Source organism: Charadrius vociferus, unplaced genomic scaffold (genome assembly GCF_000708025.1).
Source record: "Charadrius vociferus isolate BGI_N301 unplaced genomic scaffold, ASM70802v2 scaffold161, whole genome shotgun sequence".
Classification (NCBI taxonomy): Eukaryota; Metazoa; Chordata; class Aves; order Charadriiformes; family Charadriidae; genus Charadrius; species Charadrius vociferus.
The window spans coordinates 4,365,807-4,389,247 of NW_009646928.1; the positions used below are offsets into that span (position 1 = coordinate 4,365,807).

The 23,441-nt window shown below is 38.8% G+C and overlaps 1 protein-coding gene across 1 annotated transcript in view; it reads left to right on the forward strand.

The window, feature by feature from the left end:
- STK39 (serine threonine kinase 39) overlaps positions 1–23,441 on the forward strand; it is a 120,005-nt gene that overhangs the window by 69,837 nt on the left and 26,727 nt on the right. The window contains exons 12-16 of the mRNA XM_009894648.1: positions 4,681–4,803; positions 5,666–5,706; positions 5,786–5,800; positions 7,055–7,092; positions 7,631–7,700. Of these exons, the coding sequence (XP_009892950.1) occupies positions 4,681–4,803; positions 5,666–5,706; positions 5,786–5,800; positions 7,055–7,092; positions 7,631–7,700 (287 nt within the window). The remainder of the gene's footprint in view (positions 1–4,680; positions 4,804–5,665; positions 5,707–5,785; positions 5,801–7,054; positions 7,093–7,630; positions 7,701–23,441) is intronic.

Sequence of the window (23,441 nt, forward strand, 5' to 3'; positions counted from 1 at the left end):
TCAGTACATGTATGTATATAACTATTCTTCAGCAAAATACTTCTGTGTATTGCACACCTGTTCTTGTAAATTGAAAGGAAACAAAACAGTCATGTATGTGAGAATGTAACCTAGAGAAACACTCTCTTTGTTTCCACCCTGATGAAGGTGCATTTCTAACAGAACAGCACCGGCTCCACTCAGTGATTGCTTATCTTTGTTCCTTTTTTCCCCCTCTTTCTTTTCCTCTCCTCACAGGCCTGTTATAATAGCCCTTAGTGTACTTGCTGGAAAAGGTTTTTCCTGCGTTGAAGGTTGTTTAGGCCTTTAGGACAAAAGGGATATAGAGCTTTACCACACTTTGTGATGAACACTTCAAGAGTAATCCAGAAGGTCAGAACGACTCGATTGTGAGGAAGTGGAAGTCTTCTGAAGATTTTAGTGTGGACACCTGGCATACCTTCATAAAAATGTAATGTGCTCACTTTAATTCTGCAGTGTTTTGTGAGATGGGGGGGAAAAAAGGTTAGAGCAGAAAATACGTTGTCTCTTAGCAAACTAGGACTTGGGATAGCACAAAAGACAGGTGGTTGGTGGCCAAAACCAAGTGTTTAAGAAGAACCTGTTTCATTAAGGGACAAAATTGCTTTAATTTTATCCTGTGGTTATCAAAAGGTCTTAGGACTTTTGACATTATTTAAATCATCTTTGTCTTGATAAAGCAAACATAATATGAAAAGAGAATTACTAGAAACTGGGGGAATGCATAAAGTGCTGAGGGGTTGCCTTCACACTTACTTTTTCTTTTCTAAGCAAAGATAAAACTGGTTGATGCTGGAGCTTATTGGCTGGATTGATTGTCACCATTCTTAAACTCTTACAGATGATCATGGTCTAATAAACTGTATGAACATTGCAATGGGTGCTGACCCCTGCAGCTGATTAATGTCTAATGTGGTGCTACCATGGTCTCCAAACTCTGCAATTGTCGTTACAATGCTTAAATGCTTATCCTAGATGCAACCCTTCTGAAAGTGCAAATAATATGTTGATATGAGAAAATACCAAATTATTTTTTTCTGAAGTAAAATTGTCCTTTTCAGTTAAATATTTGATACTGATGATCCCTACACTGTAACATGTTTTTCTATGCTACTGTTTCTGTTTCAGAACATAAAATAACAGGATTATGCTATTCATATTTTTTTCATGAAGAAAAGAGGTATTTATATGAGAAAGTGGCATATTAAAAAAAGGTACTAGAAGCAAGTAGTTTGACTTTGAGGTTTTTTTCTTCTTTTTTTCTTCCTAGGAAAATCTGTACCGATGTGTAATATTGATTGCATAAATTAATTCATGATTAAAAAGTTGCAAAGATACTTAGGAAAAGGCATTTTTTATACTGAAAAGTCAACAATATGTTTATAGCATTTGCATGTAGGAAGGAAAGAAAAAGTACTGAGCCTAACACTGAAAGCCTAGTATTTGGGCTGAAAAAACCAAGATGGAATGACAAAAGATTGTGTGACACATATAAAGAACTTAAATTAGTATCCCCATGAAAGAGAATGGAGACAAATGTGTGCTGTGCCTGGATATATTTGCTCCCTGTTCATATTTATGTCTGTATCACTTCTTGGGAATTTGCAATGTTTTCCTACTACAGATGATCAGGGCTACTACTGAAAATGATGTTCCAGCTCTTCTTCTTCTGCAGGCACTAGCACTTGTGCTAGGTCATGATCAGCTAAATTAAAAAGCTGATTTGGCTGCAAGCTAACTGTGTTCCATGTTAATTTTTCAGTTGGGTTGTCTGCACAGCTGTAGGAACACAAATGAAAGCTTGAGGAGACTTGGTGTGGCAGATTGTGCACTCCAGTCATGATGCTGCATTGTAAGCATCTTAGAGTACGTGATTTTGAGGATCCTGAGGGATTGCTGCTGCCAAAACAAGATGATCCAACTTCCCTTTCACTGCCCTTTTTGTTTCTGACTCTTTGCTTACAGTCTTTGCTTTTTGACCTCAAGATGGGCTGATTTAACCCACCAATCCTGCAAAAAACTTGTTGATAGAAGAAAAAAAGACTAGTTTTTCTCCCAAGCTGGTGGGTTGAATCTGCTCACTGGACAGCCAGGTAGGTCCCGGGTACAGCCCTGCTGGACATCTCGGGGTTGTCTCTTCCTATGGTAGCAAACTAGTAGATTGCCTCAGTTTTCTTATCTTAACCCTTTAAACTGGTTCTGTTGCTGTGCCAAATTCAAAGCCCAAAAGGCTTTAGCTGTACAATGTAGGTTTTATTCTTTTACTTCTTCTGGTGTATTTTTGCTTTTTATTAATGTGAGTTGAATATGGTAAAATGCTAGCCATCTCCTAAAATACTTCACATGTGTCACTACCAATATGCATTTTCATGAATGTGCTCTGGAAAAGACACTAGAAAAATCTGAAGAGAAGCAGCATTATACTAGTATCAAGTCTGTTATGATAAGTTTCTATTACCATAGCAATTTAAGATAATATATTTGGATTCACTATGTGCTGTTATACAGATTTATGATGAATGAAAAGAGAATTAATTTCTTTGCAGATGTGGTGTACAGCTCTTGCTCTGTCCTGCGCATAGCATACACGCCCTCCCTATGTGACTGAGTCTTTGTGGTTTTAACTGGAACTGAGTCTGAACAAAGCCACTGTTAATCAAAAATTGTGCAAATTATTTTGCTAAGTAATGCACACCCACCAATAAAAAAATGTTATAGGCAACAACTTCACATTTTTGAAAGTTGAATAGGTTGGGTACTTTGCTATAGCTGAAATTTATGATTTCTTCCCTGGGAATATGCATGCTCGTGGTAATCAGTCTCACTGAAGCAGAGTACAAGTCTAAACTTTTGTTTTTCTGCCTTCAGACACCTTTCAATAAAATCATTTAATTTAACACCGTATTTAATTTAACACCGTATTTTAGTTTGCAGTAACTTATTTTCTTTTCCGTGAGCCATTTGTTTATTGCTTATTAAAAGGCAATCTATTAAAAAACTTGAAATGCACTCCATCTTCATCAGTAAAGCTTTCTTTGATAACTCTCTGCCAGCATCATTAAGGTCCATTAAAATCATTCTAGTTAGAATAAGTCTTCAGAACAACTGAAAATGGATGCAGAAGAGGTTTTGATTAGTGCGTGATGTAGTGTGTGAATGTGTCTGTAAACCATTCTATTCTATTCTGTTTGAAAAGCATGGTTTTGCTTGTGGTTCATGTCCTGTCATAGGTTTGTGTATAGGTGTTGGGAAAATGCTTGTGCTGTTAAACAAAAGCCTACATCAGGACTGTTCCTTGAAAAATAATAAATTGTATCCACAAGCACCAGTCAAATTGTCTGCTAGATTACCTTGTGTCTGTGCTAATCCCTGATGATGTAGGCAGTACGAGCCCATTGATTGTGCTGGGGCTGATTGCAGCTGAGTAAAAAATTTCTGTGCTACTGCTTCTGTTGACTTTTGCTTGGTTTCCCTCCCAAACACACACGAGTTTCTTGTACCAAGCTTTGAGGCAGCTAGAGCTGCTTGGTTGGTGCATTAGGAGCTTGGTATGGGAAACTGGGAAAATAGTGCAGAATTTGTCCCTCAGGTGATGGAGTAGCATGTTCCCCCAGTGTCCTGCACAGGTTTCCCCTCTTCTCAGTTTCAAACAAGTACAAAATATGGAGAAACTGAGTAGGGAAGTGCAGGGAAGAAATGTAAGGAGGGAATATCATAAGGACTGAAGAAGGTACAGCAATGTGCTGAGGTTCTGGAAACTTCACCCTTTCCTCTAGTTTAGTCTTATGTGTTCAAAAGGGAAGGGAGGGGAGCAGATGAGTGCTGGAGAGCTTACCTGTATGAGCATTTGAAGTTGTGCAGTGGGAACTGTGTCTTGTTGGTTTAGTAATGTGAAATAATTAGAGAAACTGCTTCTAATCTAAGCACCAATGGGGCTGCTGCTTATTGTGCTGTGCTTCCAGCCGTCTCAGGGGTCTCATAAATGTATACCAAGGTGTGGGAAGAATTGTTGGATGTTCTTTTGTTTTGCTCAAATAGGCTGAACATGATCTGGGGAAAACAGGCATGTTGTCAAACTCTGAAAAAGAGCAAGATGGCATCAGAAGAGTGTTTGATTGTCAGATTTAGCTGCTGCATACTCCTATTTAAGCCTCATTAGACTGTTTGATCTACAGGAGTTTGCCCAATTAGTTTGGTGTGGTGCATGCCTGCCTACCTTCTCAGTCTGCATACAACTGCTTTTATTTTTATTTTTTTTTTAATAAGGATAATTTTGAAGCTTTACACATTTTGAAGCTTTTTAGCAGAACAATTAAAGTTTTTAAGACTTGTGTCCCAAGAGCAACCTTGTCTATGTAACTTCTGCTTCCTTGAATAGCCTCCTTTCATTTCAAGGGCTAGTTCATAGTAAGCAGTTCTCATCTATTTGGGCTTGTTCCTAAGTAGTGGTAAAATATATCCAAACTTGTTTCCTTACAGGAATTTTGCATAGCTTAGCTGTTCCCACTGGCTCAAAGATGACTCCGAGGCCAGATATTATTCCAATATGCCAGTTACTCCTCCAGCAAACTAATGAAAGCATATAGAATAAAAATAACGAAGAAATGCTGGTTAGACTAAAAATGTCTGTGTAATGGTGAACACTTAATATTTTGGTAGGTCAGACGAGTACCAGGTTCCAGTGGTCACCTCCATAAAACAGAAGATGGGGACTGGGAATGGAGTGATGATGAAATGGATGAGAAAAGTGAGGAAGGCAAAGCTGCTGTTTCTCAGGAAAAGGTAACTTTTGTTTGTGCCAAAACATGTACACTCTACAAGATATTCTGTCTTGAGGGACCTGGACAGGCTGGAGAGGTGGGCCCAAGTCAACCTCCTGCAGTTCAACAAGGCCAAGTGCAAGGTCCTACATCTGGGTCGGGGCAATCCCAAGCACAAATACAGGCTCAGTGGGGAATGGCTGGAGAGCAGCCCTGAGGAGAAGGACCTGGGCGTGCTGATAGACCAGAAGCTCAGCATGAGCCAGCAATGTGCGATCGCAGCCCAGAAGGCCAACCGTATCCTGGGCGGCATCAGAAGAAGTGTGGCCAGCAGGTCAAGGGAGGTGATTCTGCCCCTCTACTTGGCTCTGGTGAGACCCCACCTGGAGTACTGCATCCAGCTCTGGAGTCCCCAGCATAAGAAAGATACGGACCTGCTGGAGCGTGTCCAGAGGAGGGCCATGAGGATGATCCGAGGGCTGGAGCACCTCTCCTATGAGGAGAGGCTGAGAGAGTTGGGGCTGTTCCGCCTGGAGAAGAGAAGGCTTTGGGGAGATCTTATTGCGGCCTTCCAGTCCCTAAAGGGGGCCTACAGGAGAGCTGGGCAAGGACTTTTTACTAGGGCATGTAGTGATAGGACGGGAGGGGATGGCTTTAAACTGGAAGAGGGCAGGTTTATATTAAACATTAGGAAGAAGTTTTTCACTATCAGGGTGGTGAGGCAGCTGCCTATGGCAGGGGGGGTGGAACTCAATGATCTTCAAGGTCTTTTCCAACCTAAACCATTCTATGATTCTATGATTCTGTGATGTTAGTTGTTAGTATTTCTAGATCTTTAATGTATAAAGCTGCATAGCTCATATCTCACTGTACTTGTTTTCCAGTCACGAAGAGTAAAAGAAGAGGAGAACACAGAGGTAAAAATGTCTTTATCTTTTTTTTTTTTCTCCCAAGTGTTTGAGTGAAGGGATTTCTTTTTAATTTCTGTTGTTCAAAATGTGAAGTGAGGCGGGAGGTTTGTTCTGCAGCCTTGTATGGCAAGTCCTTGAGAGGATAGAGCTGTATGCAATTGGGCCTGTAACAATTAACTTGAGCACACACTGGATAAAATGGATAGGAAATCTAAAGTCACGTTATGTTTGTGCCCAGGAGAATTGGTTAAGATAGGTAATTTGGCTGTTTTTAATGAATCTTCATAACTGGATTGCACAAACTGCTGACTTTATTATAGTAATGATGGCTGTTTCGGAGTAGCCAGAAGATCTCCAAATAATTTTTAATTCTTAGGATTTTTATCACTTGTAATTAAAATGCTTCGTCCCGTAAACAGTAAAATAGTTCAGTACCGTGGCATAGTAGATTAATTCAGAGGAATAAAATACCGTATTGAGTTTCATGGCCCTGTGCTGCGAACGTGGGAAGCATTGCTGCTATAAATAATTGCTTAATAGGATTACTGGCTTACAGCCAAAGTGCTCTTTTAAAAATGTCTATTCCTTGGGTGGGTGATCCTTGCCACTTCACCTGCAATTTTAGATTCTCTGATTTTCATTGGTGTCGTAGAAATCTTCTAAAAGACTAATAGCTTCCTGCAAGGTTTGCTCCTGTTAGCTCCTGTGATGACCCCAGTCTTCCCGTTGCAGAGCTAGTTTACATAGCTCTTCAGCATCTGAGATGTCTTATGTAAGTTGAGTACAGAAAAAAAAAATAGGACTTCCACCAGACAGTCTTTTTATGGCTTAGAAATCGAGAATTCTACAGTTTGTAACTTAGTTTGTACAGGTAACTTTTTTATTACGAGTTGTTTATTTTATGAAGGATAACAAAGCTTCTGCTTGAAGTCTTCCGTTGATTTTTGTTTTCCTAAATACTCCAGAAGATGACTTGGAACTGAGACTAGTGCAGCTTGTCACTTTTGGTGTGCAACTATTGGTCTTTGGGCTGCACGGTCCTATACACTGAAGTAACAGGTCTGTTGAAGATGCAGAAATAATAATAGTAGTTTATATGAATGGAAGGAACTTACTGAAGTAGAAAAAAATATAGTCCCCTTTTAGTGTTTAAATAATTTTCCAAATATTCATTAACTTTTGTTTAAAATACACAGATAATAAAATATAGGTCTTGTGTAACCTTTTTTTTTAAATTTGCTTTAGTGTGAAAAACTGTTGGAAAACAATCAAATGAGACTTGTGGTGCAAGTTTTTGTTTTGGGGGGACTTGACTGTAACCTTTGAACAGGCTTCTGTCAGTGGTGATAATATGCCAAGTAGGGTAGAGGACCCTGAGGTACTCTGTATGCATGATACACTTTTGCTTGAGACTCCATATAAATGTTAGTTGAGGGGCAGGGGAGGGTATCATAGTGTGAGGGAGGAGTGACAGTGTGAAAGATACCCATATTCCTGATTTTTCATTGTGAAAGACACTCTCTGAGCTGTGATGCCTACTTTGACATGCTACTAGTTCTTTGCAGACAGGTAGATGCAAGACTTCCTAAACAACCAAAGCTGTTACACAAAAATAATGTGAGTAGTAGCTTGGTATTCTCACTGTGTGCGTATTATTTAATAGGTTATTGGAGCTTTGATGCAAGGTGGATTAAAAGCTCTTACACTCAATGCTTTATGCAGGTCATATCATTTGTATCTCTGTAATTGAAATATGGCAGTTTTACTGGTATCAGCTATATTTTAGATTGTGTTACTGAAAGTGTTTCAAAGGTTTTTGAGAGTTAGAGAACGTGTAAAATATTCTATGCTAACTTCAGACTGTTAGCATGGCAAGTATTTCAGGATATTTTTGTTCCTTTGGCTTCCATTATAAGGCTTTTTGCATTTTTCTTTAATAGCCTCAGCCGGCTGTTAGTGACGAATATAGTGAAGTTCCATGTGCAGTGAATCTTGTCTTAAGATTAAGGTAAGAACTTCTTCTATTTATTTTATCATTCCTTTTTAGTTAGCTGTATTATTCTTGATCTCCCTCATTACTTCCATAATAATAACATAAAATAAGTGTTAGCGTCTTTAATCTCCCAGTATGACCAGTATGAATAGTTTCTGTGACTAATTGCTGTCTTTTAATTGCTTACTGAAATAGTGTAAAATGAAAAGCAGAATATGAATGTGGCTCCAGGCTAAGTGTACCCTTCATTAAGTATTTTCTTTCTTTTTTTTCCTTGCAATGCAGGATCACAGTGAGAGATTTTTAATGAGTTTCTTTCACACTTCAGCAGTCAGCCTCTGACAGAAATAAACCATAGCTGTATTACAAGTTGCCTACTCAAAACATTTTTTCACTGGCAAGTTTGATCAGCCACTGGAGAAGTGACAGATATTTTAGAAAAAGGATACAAATATGTTGTCTGACTTAAATTTCTGCATAGTTAAAATGAGTCAGATTGCCTTTAATTAAAATCAGTTTATAACTAAGACTTGAATTGTTTAATTATGCAGTCTAGTTCTTGGATTAAAGTATTTTTTCATAAGAAGCTTTGATAGCTTTTTATGTATTTACAGCCGTTTTCCTTAGATGGTTAATTTAGTTAAAAAACTTACTGCCACTCACTTTAAGACTTTTTTACATCCAGTTTGTATTGACATGATATCTATAAGAGGTTGTAAACTCTTAATTATTGCTATGGGGAAAAGTTAAATGTTATGGGATTTTTATGCTAACAAAAAGATAAAAAGTCAAATAGAGAAATATTTACAAAATTACAACCATTGTGTTAGAAACAGATAGCAGATTTATGCATAACAAATAGCTTTGAAACAGTGACATCAAAAACTGTTAGTAATCAGAAAAAAAAAATATACAGAATGAGTACCAAGTTCCAAAATCTTCCATTTTCTTTGACTACTTTTCTAGTGACAGCTGCAAAAAATTGCATGGCTTCCAAAGGTTGTTTACTGAAGGGAAGAGTAATAAATTTTATTGTGGGGAGAGAAAAGACTTAGAGATTATTTGGAATCGGTTTAGTTGTCCAATTTACATAACTGCCCAGTTACGCTATCAATATTCTTTTTCATCTCTCTGCTGACAGACAGGTAGATGAAACCATTTACAAAGCAGACCAATTTATACTGCTATGTGGGTGTACTAGTGAGGTGCTCTGAGTATTTTTAAATTACGATGAAACCTATAGAGTGATTAGCTTCTACCCAGTTACTTGCAGTGTTGGCATATCCACAGGGCAAACATTTTAGTCCTGCAAATACAGTGAAATGTCAGGGATTATGCTTTCAGTTTTCTGCAGCTCTTAAGCCAGAAGTGAAGGAAGATTTATCCTAGGAGACTTGAATTTCCAAACTCTTATTTGCACGATGAACTTTTGTTCTTGTTAAGAATCCTCTTAATTGATAGATGAAAAAATTCCCTCCTCCTCTCACTAAAAGCAAGTCTGCAGTAACTAGATTAATGTGTTACAATTATGACGGTTTAGATGTTTATTGGTAGAGAGGGAAGAAACAGTAATTTCAATTTTAGGAACAAGAAAGTTTTCCTTTAAGTGAAACAAGACACTCTGGGGACTGGGAACATTGTTGCCGGTGTCTTGGAAAAAACCCAAAAATCGATGCATGGTTTTGCAGAGCAAATTTTCTTAATTTAAGCTGACCTACTTTTGAAGGAAGAATGTTCTGCAGTGCGAACTCCTGGCCCCATCCGAGCTCTGGCTGTGTCCTGCCTCAGTGGTAGGAGTTAGGCAGTGGTAGTTGGGCTGAGTTACGCATCTCTGCACTGTGTGTCTGGATTTCCTTCTGATGGAAACCTGAGCATGTGAGTAGGGTCAGAGCTAGCACATAATCAAGGTGTGTGTGGATGGTTGCAGGGGGAATACAGGAGTGCTGGGGAAATACCAGCCTATACCTATGCCCAGCGGTGTAGATTCAGAATTAGTACTTAAGCATTTCATTATATTTCACAGAATCACAGAATGGTTAGAAGGGACCTTTGGAGATCATCTAGTCCAACCCCCCTGCCAGAGCAGGGTCATCTACAGCACGTTGCACAGGACAGTGTCCAGGCAGGTTTTGAATGTCTCCAGAGTGGGAGACTCCACCACCTCTCTGGGCAGCCTGTTCCAGTGCTCCACTACCCTCAAAGTAAAGAAGTTCCTTCTCATGTTAAGATGGAACTTCCTATGTTCAAGTTTATGCCCATTACCCCTCGTCCTATCACTGGGCGCCACTGAAAAAAGACTGCTCCCATCCCCCTGGCATCCTCCCTTTAAGTATTTGTATGTATTAATAAGATCCCCCCTCAATCTTCTTTTCTCTAGACTAAAGAGACCCAAGTCCCTCAGCCTTTCCTCATAAGAAAGGTGCTCCAGTCCCCTAATCATCTTCGTTGCCCTTTGCTGGACCCTCTCCAGCAGTTCCCTGTCTTTCTTGAACTGGGGAGCCCAGTTTAAAGTTGCAACTTTAAAGGCGAGAGTTACTTGTTTGTGGCACATTCACAGAAATTCAGGGCAGCCACTGGCTGGTTGCTATATACGTTGTGTTTAGCAAGGTACCTCTGGTGGCATTTGAATAGCTGTGCTTCACCTCCACTGTTGATCCCAGGAGGAGAACTGCTGAGGCTGCTGTGAGCATAGCAGGGCTGTGCAGTCTGCTGAATACTTGTCAAGAATTATATTCAAATGTCTTGTTCTTCAGTAAGTTAACAGAAACCTTATTTGGGGAGAGGAGCTGATGATTATTTGTTAACTTTTAACAAAATACTTAAATTTCTTCCATTATTGGATTACCTGTGAGCAGTTATCTCAGCTCATTCGCCTGTCAGTGTCAAGTATCTGTCAGTACGTTCTGTTAAAAGCTTTTCATCTTTGATCTTACTTAGTGGCCCTGGCCTGGCAGTGAGTGGTTGTACCCGAGAGTAGAGGACTCCTGTGTTCCGCATTCTTTGGGTCTAGGTCTAGTTGCAGCGAGCAAATTCAGAAAAGCCAGCTCTGGAGAAATAGTGACTGTGGTAACAGTGTAGTGCTGCTTTACGGGCATAGGGTTAGGAGTCTTTCTCCGCAGCCCCAAAGAGTCTTGATGCTTGGACCTTACCACTCTGCTAAACGAAGGCCAGAGTGGGTTTGAGGCTGGCGTTTCAGTGAGGTATTGACAAGCTCATACCACACCAGGTAATGTAAGTGACAAGTTACAGAGATGGTGTTCTGGGAAGACAGTAACATTCAGAATATTAAAGTGTTAGTGCTTGAACTGTTACTTTAATCTGTTTTGCACTTACTTCAACAGTTTTATTCTGGTTTGTTAGCAGAAGGGCAGTTGTATGGGGTTCCTTCATAAAAGTCTGAAATATAAATTACATCCTGTATCATAGAATGTAAACGTGGAGGCCCTCGGTCACTCACGATCAGTCCTGGGTTACACAGGAAGCCGCCTTCTGCATGCCAACTGTACGCAGCTGTCCTTACGCTGGGAGCATTGCAGGGTGAATGAGCTTACATTTAGGGCAGCTGTATACTGAGAATGAGAGAGCCCCTAACTGCTCTCTTTTGTTGTAATTAACTTCTGGGTGAATGTGTTTTGAGCATCTGAAAGTAAAAATACTGCTAGTTTTGGCATTTGTAGTGAATAAAAGCAGTGTAGATGACTTGCTTTGTGTCATGCAGCATTCCCTTGGTATTGTAAGGTAGTAAACAGCTAATATCCTCACAGGGGTTTCTGCATTTACCCACCTCCACTGCAGTTTTTAAACTATCCTGTTGATGTCTTTTGATGAATTGATCATTAAGTCATATAGTTGATGGAGACTTGAGCACATCAGAGGATTTTTATGAGATTTGTTAAAATGAACCATAAGTTGTGAACCATATTAGTATGGAGCAACTTAGCTACAGTATGAGGATAGAAACAATTTCCTGTGGTGCTTCATCTACTACTATTATATAGCTTTTAAAGTATGACTTGATATTCAGATAAACATTGTGAACATTAGATGCCAGACTTGAAGACTCAAAGCTCAGTATATCATCAAAAATGTTGAAAGCTTTTTCTTTTAAAATAATTCACTGGAGGCAATCAAATTATATAAACTGCAGTAGTTTGATGAGCTCAGAACACACTGGTTTTAGATGCTGAGCGTTACTGTTTAAAAAAAAAGAGTTCAGTACTGATGTGGGTAAAAATGTAAATACCGGCAAAATACAAGAGGAATGAATTGACTCATGGGGAGGATGAGAGGGGAAGAGAAGTACATACAACAAGACAAGGCTCAGGAATGTCTCATCTCTTAATTGCTTTCTTTTTGCTTTCCCAGAGAGGGGCCATGGGGTAAGGTAACAGCAAAAGGTGAGCATCTCAGATGTGAATGAGCCCTGCCTGTGTGACGGAGGCTGGCTGGGCTAGAACCTGAGGGGAGAAGGCATTTCCCCAGGGTCCTCAGGCAAGAAGGGATGGTGGAGAGAAAACCGATGGCACTTGCAGTATTGCTGAGTCTTTGGCTGGGGAACTGCCTTGGTTGCTGAGAGTTTGTCATGAAAGTTGAAGTTCCATCCCTCTGATCATTTTTGTGGCCCTCTGCTGGACCCGCTCCAATGGGTCCATGTCTTTCCTGTGCTGAGGGCTCCGGAGCCGGATGGAGTACTTCGGGTGGGATCTCACCAGAGTGGAGTAGAGGGGGAAAATTACCTCCCTCAACCTGCTGGCCACGCTTCTTTTGATGCAGCCAGGATATGGTTGGCATTTAGAGCCTGATGGGTAGAAATAACTTAATATGAGGCTTGGGAGTGTGGGCCAAAAGGTTTGAAGAGTAGTGCCTGGAGATTTGGGGCAGGACAAAGCCTAGGGAGATGGGCAACCTTCAATAGGAGTGAGGGAAGGGGGGTCAGGGGCGGAAAGTAAGTGCTCCTCTGGCTTGTTTTTTTTCCTCTTTTATAATGAGCCTATGCTACACCAAACCCCATCAAATTTTAGATGATAGTTTGATTTTTGTTTTTCCTAGTAGTATGTTCCAAAAAAGGTTCATAGTACCCATAAAAATTAAAAATTACCTTCCCAAAGGAGGAATTCTGATGGAAGAATCAATGCATTTCAGTAATTCTTTTACTGGATGGTCAGGTTCTGTTATTTTTCCCAAGCAGAGCAGGTTTGGACTCATGTAGTAATTGAGTAGGGAATGCCAAATTAACACTAGACTCTGTTTACTGCAAATTCCTTGTTGTGGATGAGAAGCACAACTCACATTCTGAAATAATCTTTAAAGAATCCCATGGCACTCGTTATACAAGTGCTGGTATTTAACTCTGTTAGCCTGGACAGTTTCCAACTTGAGTATCTGATTTTTCTGTCCTTAACTTGTATTTAATACCTTTTTGTTTTAGTAGTTTTCTCAGTGGGACTAACTTGTAAAAGTATTCCCTACTGTCAGAGTTCCTTCTTCAGTTGGAGATAGCAATTTCCAATTTATTTTCTGTCTTTTCCACTGTGGTGTCTCGGAGTATGTTGCCCCAGAAGTGAAATTAGCAACAAGCAGTGTGTTTTAGGTAATTCCAGGCAAAACTTTTGAAAGGCTGTAGTATTAAATACTTAATACAGACCATTAGTATTTTAAAGCTCAAGTTTAATTAAGAAACTGTGCTTGAATTTTGCAGTGAACTCAGTTGTTGCTTGATCTATCGTCGTGTTGTGTAACTATAACCCAGACTGACTGAGCGATCATTCTGGTGAAATACTGATGCTTCTGTATCCTCAGTCTCACAGAAGAAGAGGAATTTGAGAGTGTGGAGGAATGAAATCAGTAATCCAGATTTTCTCCTGTGAGGCTGTGCGCACCGTGTGTCTTGGCAGCAGACCCTTACAGGAACTCTGCAAACAGAGGCTTAAGGCAATTGTCTGTGATTTAGTCCCCCGACATTACTGTTCATACCACGGAGGGAAAGGAGGTGGGGAGGAATTATCGCCCTTGATTTGAAATTTTCAGTCTGGGCACCAAGGTGTTACAGTTACAGATTTGGGAAGGTCACTGTTAGAGGGTTTGACTATTTAGATTAATAACAGAGACATTTCATGTTAAATTAGGAGACTTGTTAATGGTTAATAGTTAAGAATTGCAAATTATCTGAAGCAATCTAAGATGGTTAAATTAGCTCCTATGACAGGAAGATAATTTACTGACGGTAATTTGGAATGTCCCAGGACCTAATTTAGTACAGTTCCTGCATGCTAGATGAATTAAGGCTGTGGAAGAACAAAAGGGGCAAATGGAAAATTTTTACTTGATGCACTGGAAATGGGATGCTTCTGCTATATTATTGCATATCTTATTGAAAACAACGTGTTGAGAAAATGCTAAGGCAGAATTTTATGGAATGACACTCTGATTGTGTTATTTACCGATAAAAGTTTGTGTGTGTCTGTATTTCTTACAGAACCATTTCTTCAGCTAATATAGCTGGTGTGTCACACTTTGAAACCGCGTGTCACTTGATCCTTTCTGAGGAATCTGTCTTCTGGGGAACTGGACAGACAGATACAATTCAGAATGACAAGTCCAAGGAATAGCTAGCAGCAGGCAGTTGCCTATGCCATGCTACAGCAGGAGAGTTGTTATGACTTAAGTGAAATGTGATTTCCTCTGTGTGCCAGAACATAGACGATGAGATACGACTCACTAGTCTGAGCTGAAGCTCAAGTGCTAGTCTTCCTGCTTTCATGTAGGCTCGTTTTTTTGACCTCTTTCTTATAAAATTCATTACATGTAAAGTTACAGAAAAAGCATACTTGGCTGGAGTTACCTAGTAGAGCTACTCTCGTGTTGGTAATATTTAAGTTTGAGGCTTAGATTTTTAGGAGAAACAAACCCCTGTAAACAAGAAACCCCCAAAATCTGTTCTGGCTAGAGGCAGAATGAGCTTGGGAATTGGCTCACTACCATAACCCAGAGTTCTTGATTCTCTCTCTTGGTTTTTTGGGTTGGTTTTTTTTTTTTTCTATTTTTTTTTGGTATCTTAAAAAACTTCTGTCATTCCAATCTGTTTTGTAAGAAGTGGGGCTGATGTGTATCCTTCACCAAGGGCAGGTATTTCTCATCATTTTTGTTATTTAGAATGGCTTCTGTTCTCCGGTGTATTTAATGACAAAATCCACAAACTCCTAGCTGAGTGTTAGATTTACAACTGGAAAGTAACAGGACTTCTCTATAAGCTGGGAATTGATCCAGTAACAAACATCATAAAGAAAGCCATTTGCAGAATTCCCGAAATAAATGTACCTGTGATTACAGTATTGAGCACAGCCCTATATTTTATTTTGCCATCACTTCTCAGGCTTTGCCCTGGGAATTGGGGAGGTGTGGGGACATGGTTACTGAACTGAATTTTATTTTCACAGCATGGAGACTTGATTTAAATAACCTGTTTAATCATGATTAAATCATGACTGAAATCAGTAAGGAGGAACCCTTGATTAAGCTATTGATTCAAATCCTGTTTTCCTTTTGTACCTCTATTATTTCCTTCAAAGCGAGCTCTTTAAAAATGGTAAATTATGCATTTCTTATTCACTACCTAAGGATGTTTTTACGCCTTGCTGTATTTTTATTGAAAATAAATTGAACATTTAAAAATTAATTTTAATTATGACCTAAATAATCCCGGATGCAAATGCTACGCCATCACTTATTTAATAGAGAAGTGCTATGTCTGTTTATCAAAACAAATTTTGTATATAAAATCAATAATTATTGAGCCAAGGAATCAATATATTGTTTCTGCTTATTAAATTTAGGTTATCAAGAAGATTTTCATGTCTAAATATTTAGACAACAAGGAATTAGGCATTTAACCTGCATGGCTGTGGTTGTAAATTGAGCAGGCAATTGCATTTGGGGATGTTGCTGATACTGAAATTTTAAAATCCGTAGAGGTTTTTTTTATTCCGTTATGACTTTTTATTGTATTATTTACAAAAGACAGAAAAAAAGAGGGGAAGCAAAAAACACAAAGAAACTCAAACAAAAACCCCAACCTCTTCATGTTAAAGGAAATAGTTTAAAGCTTGAATTGACTTCACTGTTAAAAGTAATTTTATTTGTATTATTAATGGCATCTGTGTTAATGGTCAACTGTAATATGGCTGACATTTTGATAATTCAAAATTTAGTTCTAATTTGATATTTTTCTAATGGTTTTAAAGACATTGCATTTACTTTGACAAGCCAAACTCTTTCATCCATCTGAATGTGGTGGCGTAGTACATTTGGTGGGATTGAAACCATTTTAAATAATTTTGTCTGTTTTGGCTGCTTGTTCCCACTTAGTGTTTTGCACTGGTAGGGATGTTTCTGGGACTGTGTTGGGTCACTATACAGCAGTCAGATGGTGGTTGGCTGGTTTGTGACTTATGGTATTTTTGAGGGGAAGGCAAAATCTTAACTGAACTTGCTTCCTTGATCCTATTTTGCTCCACAAAGCAATTGTTATTGCTGCTGGCGTGGGGCCAGTGAATGGCTGCAAGAGGTGCACTGGGACACAAGTGGGACAAGAACTAAACATATGAGCAGGCTTTGCTGGTGAAGCCTATTTATTGTAAAGCTAATTTTGAAAAACTGTGGCCCATGGTAGGAAAACTAGATGAAACCTTTGAAGATTTTAAAACAAAGCTGAGACTTTTCGTCATGCTTCCCACTCTTCTTGATAAGCTTGTTGGGATCTATAAATTTTAGGTGGATGATATGCAGATTGTGATCATTTTCTGGTGGCTCAGATGTTTTTCTGGTTTACCTACAAGTCTCCTTTGGTTGTGATGGTAATGTACTGATAGATCATCCAAGCCAATGTCATAGACAGGATGCACACATCCAGGGAGTTTTTGATTCAGCATATTTAAAACATTCTTTGTTTTGGATAAGGCAAAAGGTTTCCCTGAGCCTTCTCTCCAAGCCTGTTTTGTGCACTTGGGGACTTACATGTCTCTATTAAAAAATACATCTCCCTGTAGAACTTGTTGGAAGTCTTCTGTCTTGATTTTATAAATGAAATCACTTTTCTAGAGCTCTATTCTGAAGTACCCCTTGCCTCCTGGCAATGATCTCCCTTTCACACTTTCTGATTTAAAAAAATGAAATTTTGCTTCGAGCATTTTGGCCATTTTACAATGCTGTCCTTGGAGAATGTGTCACTGGACTAACAGGTTATAATCTCTCCTGTGCACCAGGCGTGCAGAAGCATACAAAGTAAGCCTTTGTGTGTGTAATCTGTTAGTTGCTCTGGTATCTCTCATCATTCAGGCAGATGGGGCATCGCGTCAGTTATGCAGCTATTACAGGTTTGACTTCCTTAAACTGTGCAGCAATCAGTAAGTTTTGGTATCAAGAAATACAGAGACCTGTCAGAGATATACTCGGAGGGGGTGAGTTAAACTACTGGCAAATCCAAGAAAGGCAACTATAACCACAGCGTGCTGTAATGTTTAACAGAGTAATCAAATTATGTGCATCACAATTGTCCTCTCTGTTACCGAAATGCTTCCACTGAATGCTTCATTGTGATTATTTTTTAACATTATTGGTGTCATCTGTACTTAACTCCAGTTCTTTCTAGGAACAAGTCAGTTTTAGATTGCTTCTGGTTTTGACCAAGTATTGAGATTTTACCACATTAAATTCTCAGTGTAACCATGTACTGCCCTTCCTTGTATTTCAAGTACTTGTTAAAAATACTGTTTGGTTCTGTTGTTCTTTTTTTTTCACAAGTTAAATCTTTACCACTGCTTTAAAAAACTTTTGTGCTAATTCAGGAGTAATTTTAGGGAAAAATTAATGATTAATACTGCACTCTCTGCAGCAATAAAACTGAGAGCTCTTTGTCTAAGTTGTTTCCACCTGCCAATATATGAGAGCAAGTCAGAAGTGTGAGCCTCAAAAAAAGATGATGCAAGTGAATACTGCTTTTCACTGCCTGTGCAGAGAAATGGGTTAAAAAAATAAATATTGTTAGTTCCAGAGTCTGTTGTTTGAATTAGCTGGGAATGAATATAACAAGGAAAAACATGGAAGGGCTGATGACATTCTTTTAATTTGGCTTCTAGCATCAGCAGCTGCAGGAGAGAAAACCCTATTTAAAACCATATTTAGGTATAGATAAATCTAAAATGTCTCTAGTTCTAACACCTTTATGTCAAGGAATGATGACTCGGGGCTGTAAACCAGTGGATGGAGAGGATGGGCTTAATGTTGGTATGTCACTTCTAAAATTATAAACATGGTTTTGCAGCCTTGCCTGGTGGTACTTGCATGTATCAGCTAGTTTTCTTATGTTTCATCTATCACACAACTTGTGCATTTTCTTAGATTTACCATCCTATCTCATCCGTTTTTACTAGATTGAAAGCACTCTTATTTTTTTTATTAAGTCTTAAGCAACTTGGGACTGGTCAGCTATGGGTAGAACTGTTGTAAAGTCCTTTCCTGCTGGAGGAGGTGTCAGCTACCCTGGAGCTGTGGACAGCTGATCTAATCCTGACTGTAACAATTCAGTTCGTGGCTGCTTTTTGTAAGGTACACTTGCCTTTTTTGTATGGTAGGTGGCATACAGATAGTAGGTCTTTAACAGGTAACTGCTCTCTCATTCCAACAGCTTAACAGCCAAATTACAGTGTTTCTTTGTGACATTGGCTATTTTTCAGTCTTGAAAGCATCATTTGGCTGGGTTTTGCCTGTAGTACTACAGCTACCTCTTGAAGTATAGTGATTAACAAGTGTGGTGCATCATTTCAGGGATCTACTCTTTACCTAAGAACATGTAAAAATTAAATGGTAATGACAGTGTTTTGTATATTTAACTTTTGAGTCCTGTGACTTGATCTTGAACCAGCATATGCCAAACATTGCCTTCTTCCAGTAATGTATATGGAGGGGCATAAGCTGTAAAACCATGGAGTTTTTTCCGAACCACTGAAGTAAATGGTAAAGTTTTTATGGACTTCAAAAAACTGTATATTTCAGGACTACAGAGAGATTTTAGTCCCATTCTACTTGGTGACAATCTGGAAGCAGGGCAGACTTTAAACATCTATTTTGCTCCTACCAAAAGTTAACAGAAATGCCCTTCCATTTAAACTAGAATTGACCTGAAGTCATTAAAAATAAGTTGAGAAGAACCATCTGTCTCCACAATGCTGAACAGACACGATGTGCTCTTGATAGTATGGTAATGTGTAATGGAGGAGGCTGGATATTGATTGGTAAATGACAACTGAGCATGGAAGTGTTAGAGAGAAAGGGATTTACATAAACGTGGTGAATCCTCAGGAGGCTAATGCTTCTTTACAGTAAATGCTCTCTTCTGTTGTGTTTATGTGATCCAACAGGAGCTTTAAAGTTCTGATTCAGAAAATTAGTTTAATAAACAGGCATCCTCTTATTACTGCTTCGGTTCTGTTGCATGCAAGGTACCATGACTTCAGAAGGAAAGAAAAGAAAAGGGCGGGGGGAGGGGTTGGGGAAGAAATGAGCTGTGATTTTTGTAGGGGTAGGAGAGGGTTCTTGCTTTCCCTGCCCAAGCTGAATAGATAAATTCCCACAGCTGAAGCATAAGAAAATTGCAAGGCAAGGAAAGTAAAGGGACAGAAGATTTAGATGCCAGGCTAAACCTCGAATTTGGAAGTGAATGTATCCACTGGTCCCAAAGATTCTACTTCCGCACCCTCTTTGCCATACTGAAAGTAAAGTGCCGGTTTGCATTTCACAGTTTTGTGTATATTAACTGAGTTCTGTAAATACCGTTGAACCAAAGTTTTAATTAATCAAAACTGAGATTAGAAACAGGTACTGTATATCATCAGTACAGGTTTTTAATAGACAATACTTAAAAAGGGGTTCTGCATCACTTAAGCAGGATTTTGCTTGAATTGAGCTCTATAGGTCGATACAAACTAAATTCTGCTGGAAAAAAAAAATCAGTAAATTGTTGCCCACTGAGAAAGTAAACTCACAGTTGATTTCATGGAGTGGTGCTGTCTCCATCTCTTTCATTGCTACTGTGACTAGTTTTCTCCATGTGTAATACAGGGCACTGACTGAAAAATACAATTGTGGAATAAACTAATGCTATAAAAGCTAGGTTACAAAGGGAAACGTTTAACTTGTGCATTAAGCCTTAAGCACGTGAAAATGAGAAATGGGTGACAAGTTATTGTGAGAAGGAAGATGACCTTTTGAATTTGAGTAACATTTGGTGTGGCCAAATAACATTTGTCCCTCCAGCATTTGAATAGCAAGGAAAAAAATGTAAGCAAAATTTCTTTAACAAAAACCCAAACCTACAAACCCTAGTCTTCTGTGGTTTTCCCTTAATTATATTTCTTGCATTGTGCACACAAAGACCTTGCCCCGGAGATGTAGAATGAAAATTGGATGAGTACAGCTCTAGGATGTACAACCTACCTATCACTCTGATTAGTCCACTCCATTTCGATGTGAACTTCTGCTTTCTCTGCAGTCTAAATGAGCAAGTCATTTAAATGCTTCTGTGATTTTAATTACACCAGCAACTGCAGTGACGCAGTGCAAATACTGTACTGCTTGCCCTTGTTTCTTAAGCTGTGCTGTCTTGTTTTTTCCATTCTAACTTAGTTTGCTTCCATGGTAGTTTCAATGCAGTTCAAATTTTGGAGGGGAGGAGCATCTGGGAAACCTAAATTTTGTATAGGTGTGATAAGCATGATGTTTATTTTCAGTGTGTGTTTTTTGTTAAAGCACACTGACTTTCAGACTTAGCCAGTGTCGCTAGTCAAAGATGGTGGGGGAAATTCGGTTCAGGTGGGAATAGGGCTTGTAGGAGTCTGGGGAGAGGAAAGGCTGGTTGGTGAGGGGTGCCACATGGCACCGGGTGTTATGGTGCCATTCATAAAGAAGTATTAGTTGAAGACTAATTTATTTCTGGTTCCAGAGAAGAATACATATTCTGCTGTTGTCTCTTCCACTAGCCAGACTTGTTAGGGTTTGACAAAACTAGCGGTTAACAAACTTCCATTTTAGGGAGCACATGCTTGGTGCATGGATTTTTTTAACATGTAGATCAGTTCTGTTGCTGAATTACAAATAGTCACGATCTGAAGTGTGGATGAAAGAAATAAGTACTCTTTCTCCTGAGAATGCTTTCTTGCTTATGATTTGGTTAATTGGACCATGGCCCTCCTCAATGCTGGCCAGGCCCTGAAAGTGCAGCTTTGCCTTTTACCAGGCCACCTGTTTTTTACAAATGGTGCAGGTACTCTGGCCTCTTAACTGCCTCCCGACACGGGCATACCAAGGACCCGTCCCTGGTCAGAGCTTGTATTTTGTTGACCATACCATAAAGCGTAGCTTTTGCGTTTTTTTTTTTGTTTTTATATTTTGATGATGAGGTTGGGTTTGTTTGTTTGCCTAATTTTTTTAAATGTTTTCACTTACTTCTTGACTGGTATTGTCCTCCATGTTCAACTGGAGCTCAGAAAAAAAGAGTATGAAAGAAGGAAGATACGTATATAGATACATCTTCCTTCTTATATCTATAAAGATAGAAGAGATATAGATCTATTATTGTCTCTATATATATCTTCTTTCATGTATATATAAAAATATATATTTAATTTTAATCATGAAGAAATATGGAAAAATCAGTGAAAGAAAAGCTAGAATGTGCCCCAGGCTAGCGCTGCAGGATCTGTATGTTGGAGTCTGTATGTTGGAGTTAAAATAGGTTCAGTGGTGAGGAAATGGGCTAATAAGAGTGAACTCATTGCTCTAGGAGAGCTCTGTCTTTTGCTGCTTCCACTTACCAGTCCATAGATATAGTAGAGAATATTCCTATGCCTTGTTAGGACTGGATAACCATAACACAGAAAAATTATATCCTAATGAAAAGAATTTTGTTAGCATCCAAGATGGGTAACATTGGTGTAGAGAGCAACATACTTTTAGGTAGGTTAAGATCACATATGCAAGTGGGCAAGAATGGGGATGATGAGAACTAAGATTTTTGGATTGGTTTTCCATTGGAGGGATGGGAAAGGATGATTAAACAGTTGCATTAAAAAGTAACATTTGATTAAGAAAATAAATAAAGGAAGGGGATGTATTTGTGAAATGCTAGCAGAAGTGACCATTGATTAAAAGTGTGGATGTCTACAGTGCCTGTAGTATAGTCTAGACAGTGCTCGCTGTCTACATGACATAGTGGTGAGAGAGGTGATGATGGGGGAGTGCCTGTAATTTATGGTTTCTGACTTCATCTGAAAGAAGAGAATGAAAAAAATCAGGGAATCTTGCTTCTGCTGTAACTAATCAAACCCCATAAATGATGCAGTTTCCATGCAATGTATATATACTCTGTACTGTTTCACAAGTCAGCTTTGTCAATTACTGTTCTGTTATCACCTGTGTTCTTGGACACTCAGCTCCATATATCAGTCTTTAAACCATGTGTGATGATGGAGTAGCTGAAGTCTGAAAATTCAGCAAGTGATGCAGAGATAAAAACCTGTGTGTTCTTACACACACGCACACACCCTTCTTCTGGCTTGCCTTATTTGAGATGTTTTTTCTTATTTTGGGAAGGAAGACTATACCGTTATTTAGCTATGGTAAGATGCGTTTCATCCAGGAATACAGACTCTCCCTATATGGAAGATGCTGAAACTTCTCTGCCTATATGGAAGATGCTGAAGCTTATGGGAAATAGAAGCTGATGTTTCAGATAACTCTGCATAAAAAGTGGTAGATAAATTTGTGGGAAAAAAATAGTAGTAAAAAAGAATGAAAATCTGCTGCTTGATATAGAATCAATCTATCCCAGCATGATTTAGACCTTAAATTTAATTCCAAGACATCTCATTTTCTTGAATCTCACTTACATGATAGACATTCTGCATTTAAGGACAAAAGAAATAATGACATTTAATGTTTCCAATTTACAGTTGCATCATTACACAAACATGATTTCCTATTTTAATTCAACAATGTAGATCTCTTATCAAGCGTGTGGAACATAGTTAATTGACTATAGCAGGAATTACACTATCATTAGGTAATTATTTGAAAGGCTTTGTCTTTAAATGCGAATGCCTGAAGTCTTTTTCATGTCTTCGGATTTTTTAAGTAGAACCATGTCAATCTGAACAGCTGCACAATTTGTTTATTCTCTAATCCTGATTTTTGTAAATACCAGCATTGTTCTGCAAATCATTTCCTTCAAAACAGAGCATCTTTGTTTCATATCCTAATGACAGGATGGTCTAAGTTTTATAAGCGGGGGCTAAGTGGTGAAGTTGGCCCGTGTGCTTTTTCTGTTTCTTTGAGGAAGCATTATTCCCTAGAAAATCAGATACAGCAATCTTAGTGTGCACATCAAGTGGTCCTGATAAAAACAAAATAATAATAAAGATTTGCAAAATATGCTTTCATAAAGTTTTAAATTCTGAAATGACTTTGCAAGAAAGATGGCTGCCAAAATGCCTTAGCATGGCATGCTTTTGTGTCACCCTTATTCAAAGCAGTTCTGTAGAATTTGTCCTGCTGGAGGTGACTGTATAATGAAAAGCAAGTTGCAGGAAATGCTAAAATGCACAAAAATACTTAAAATTTACTACTTTTTAGGAGAGATGGGCTGTTTTTATCCATGATAATCAAGGTATATTAGTCTGTAATGGCACAGAGCAAGAAGCAAATAAG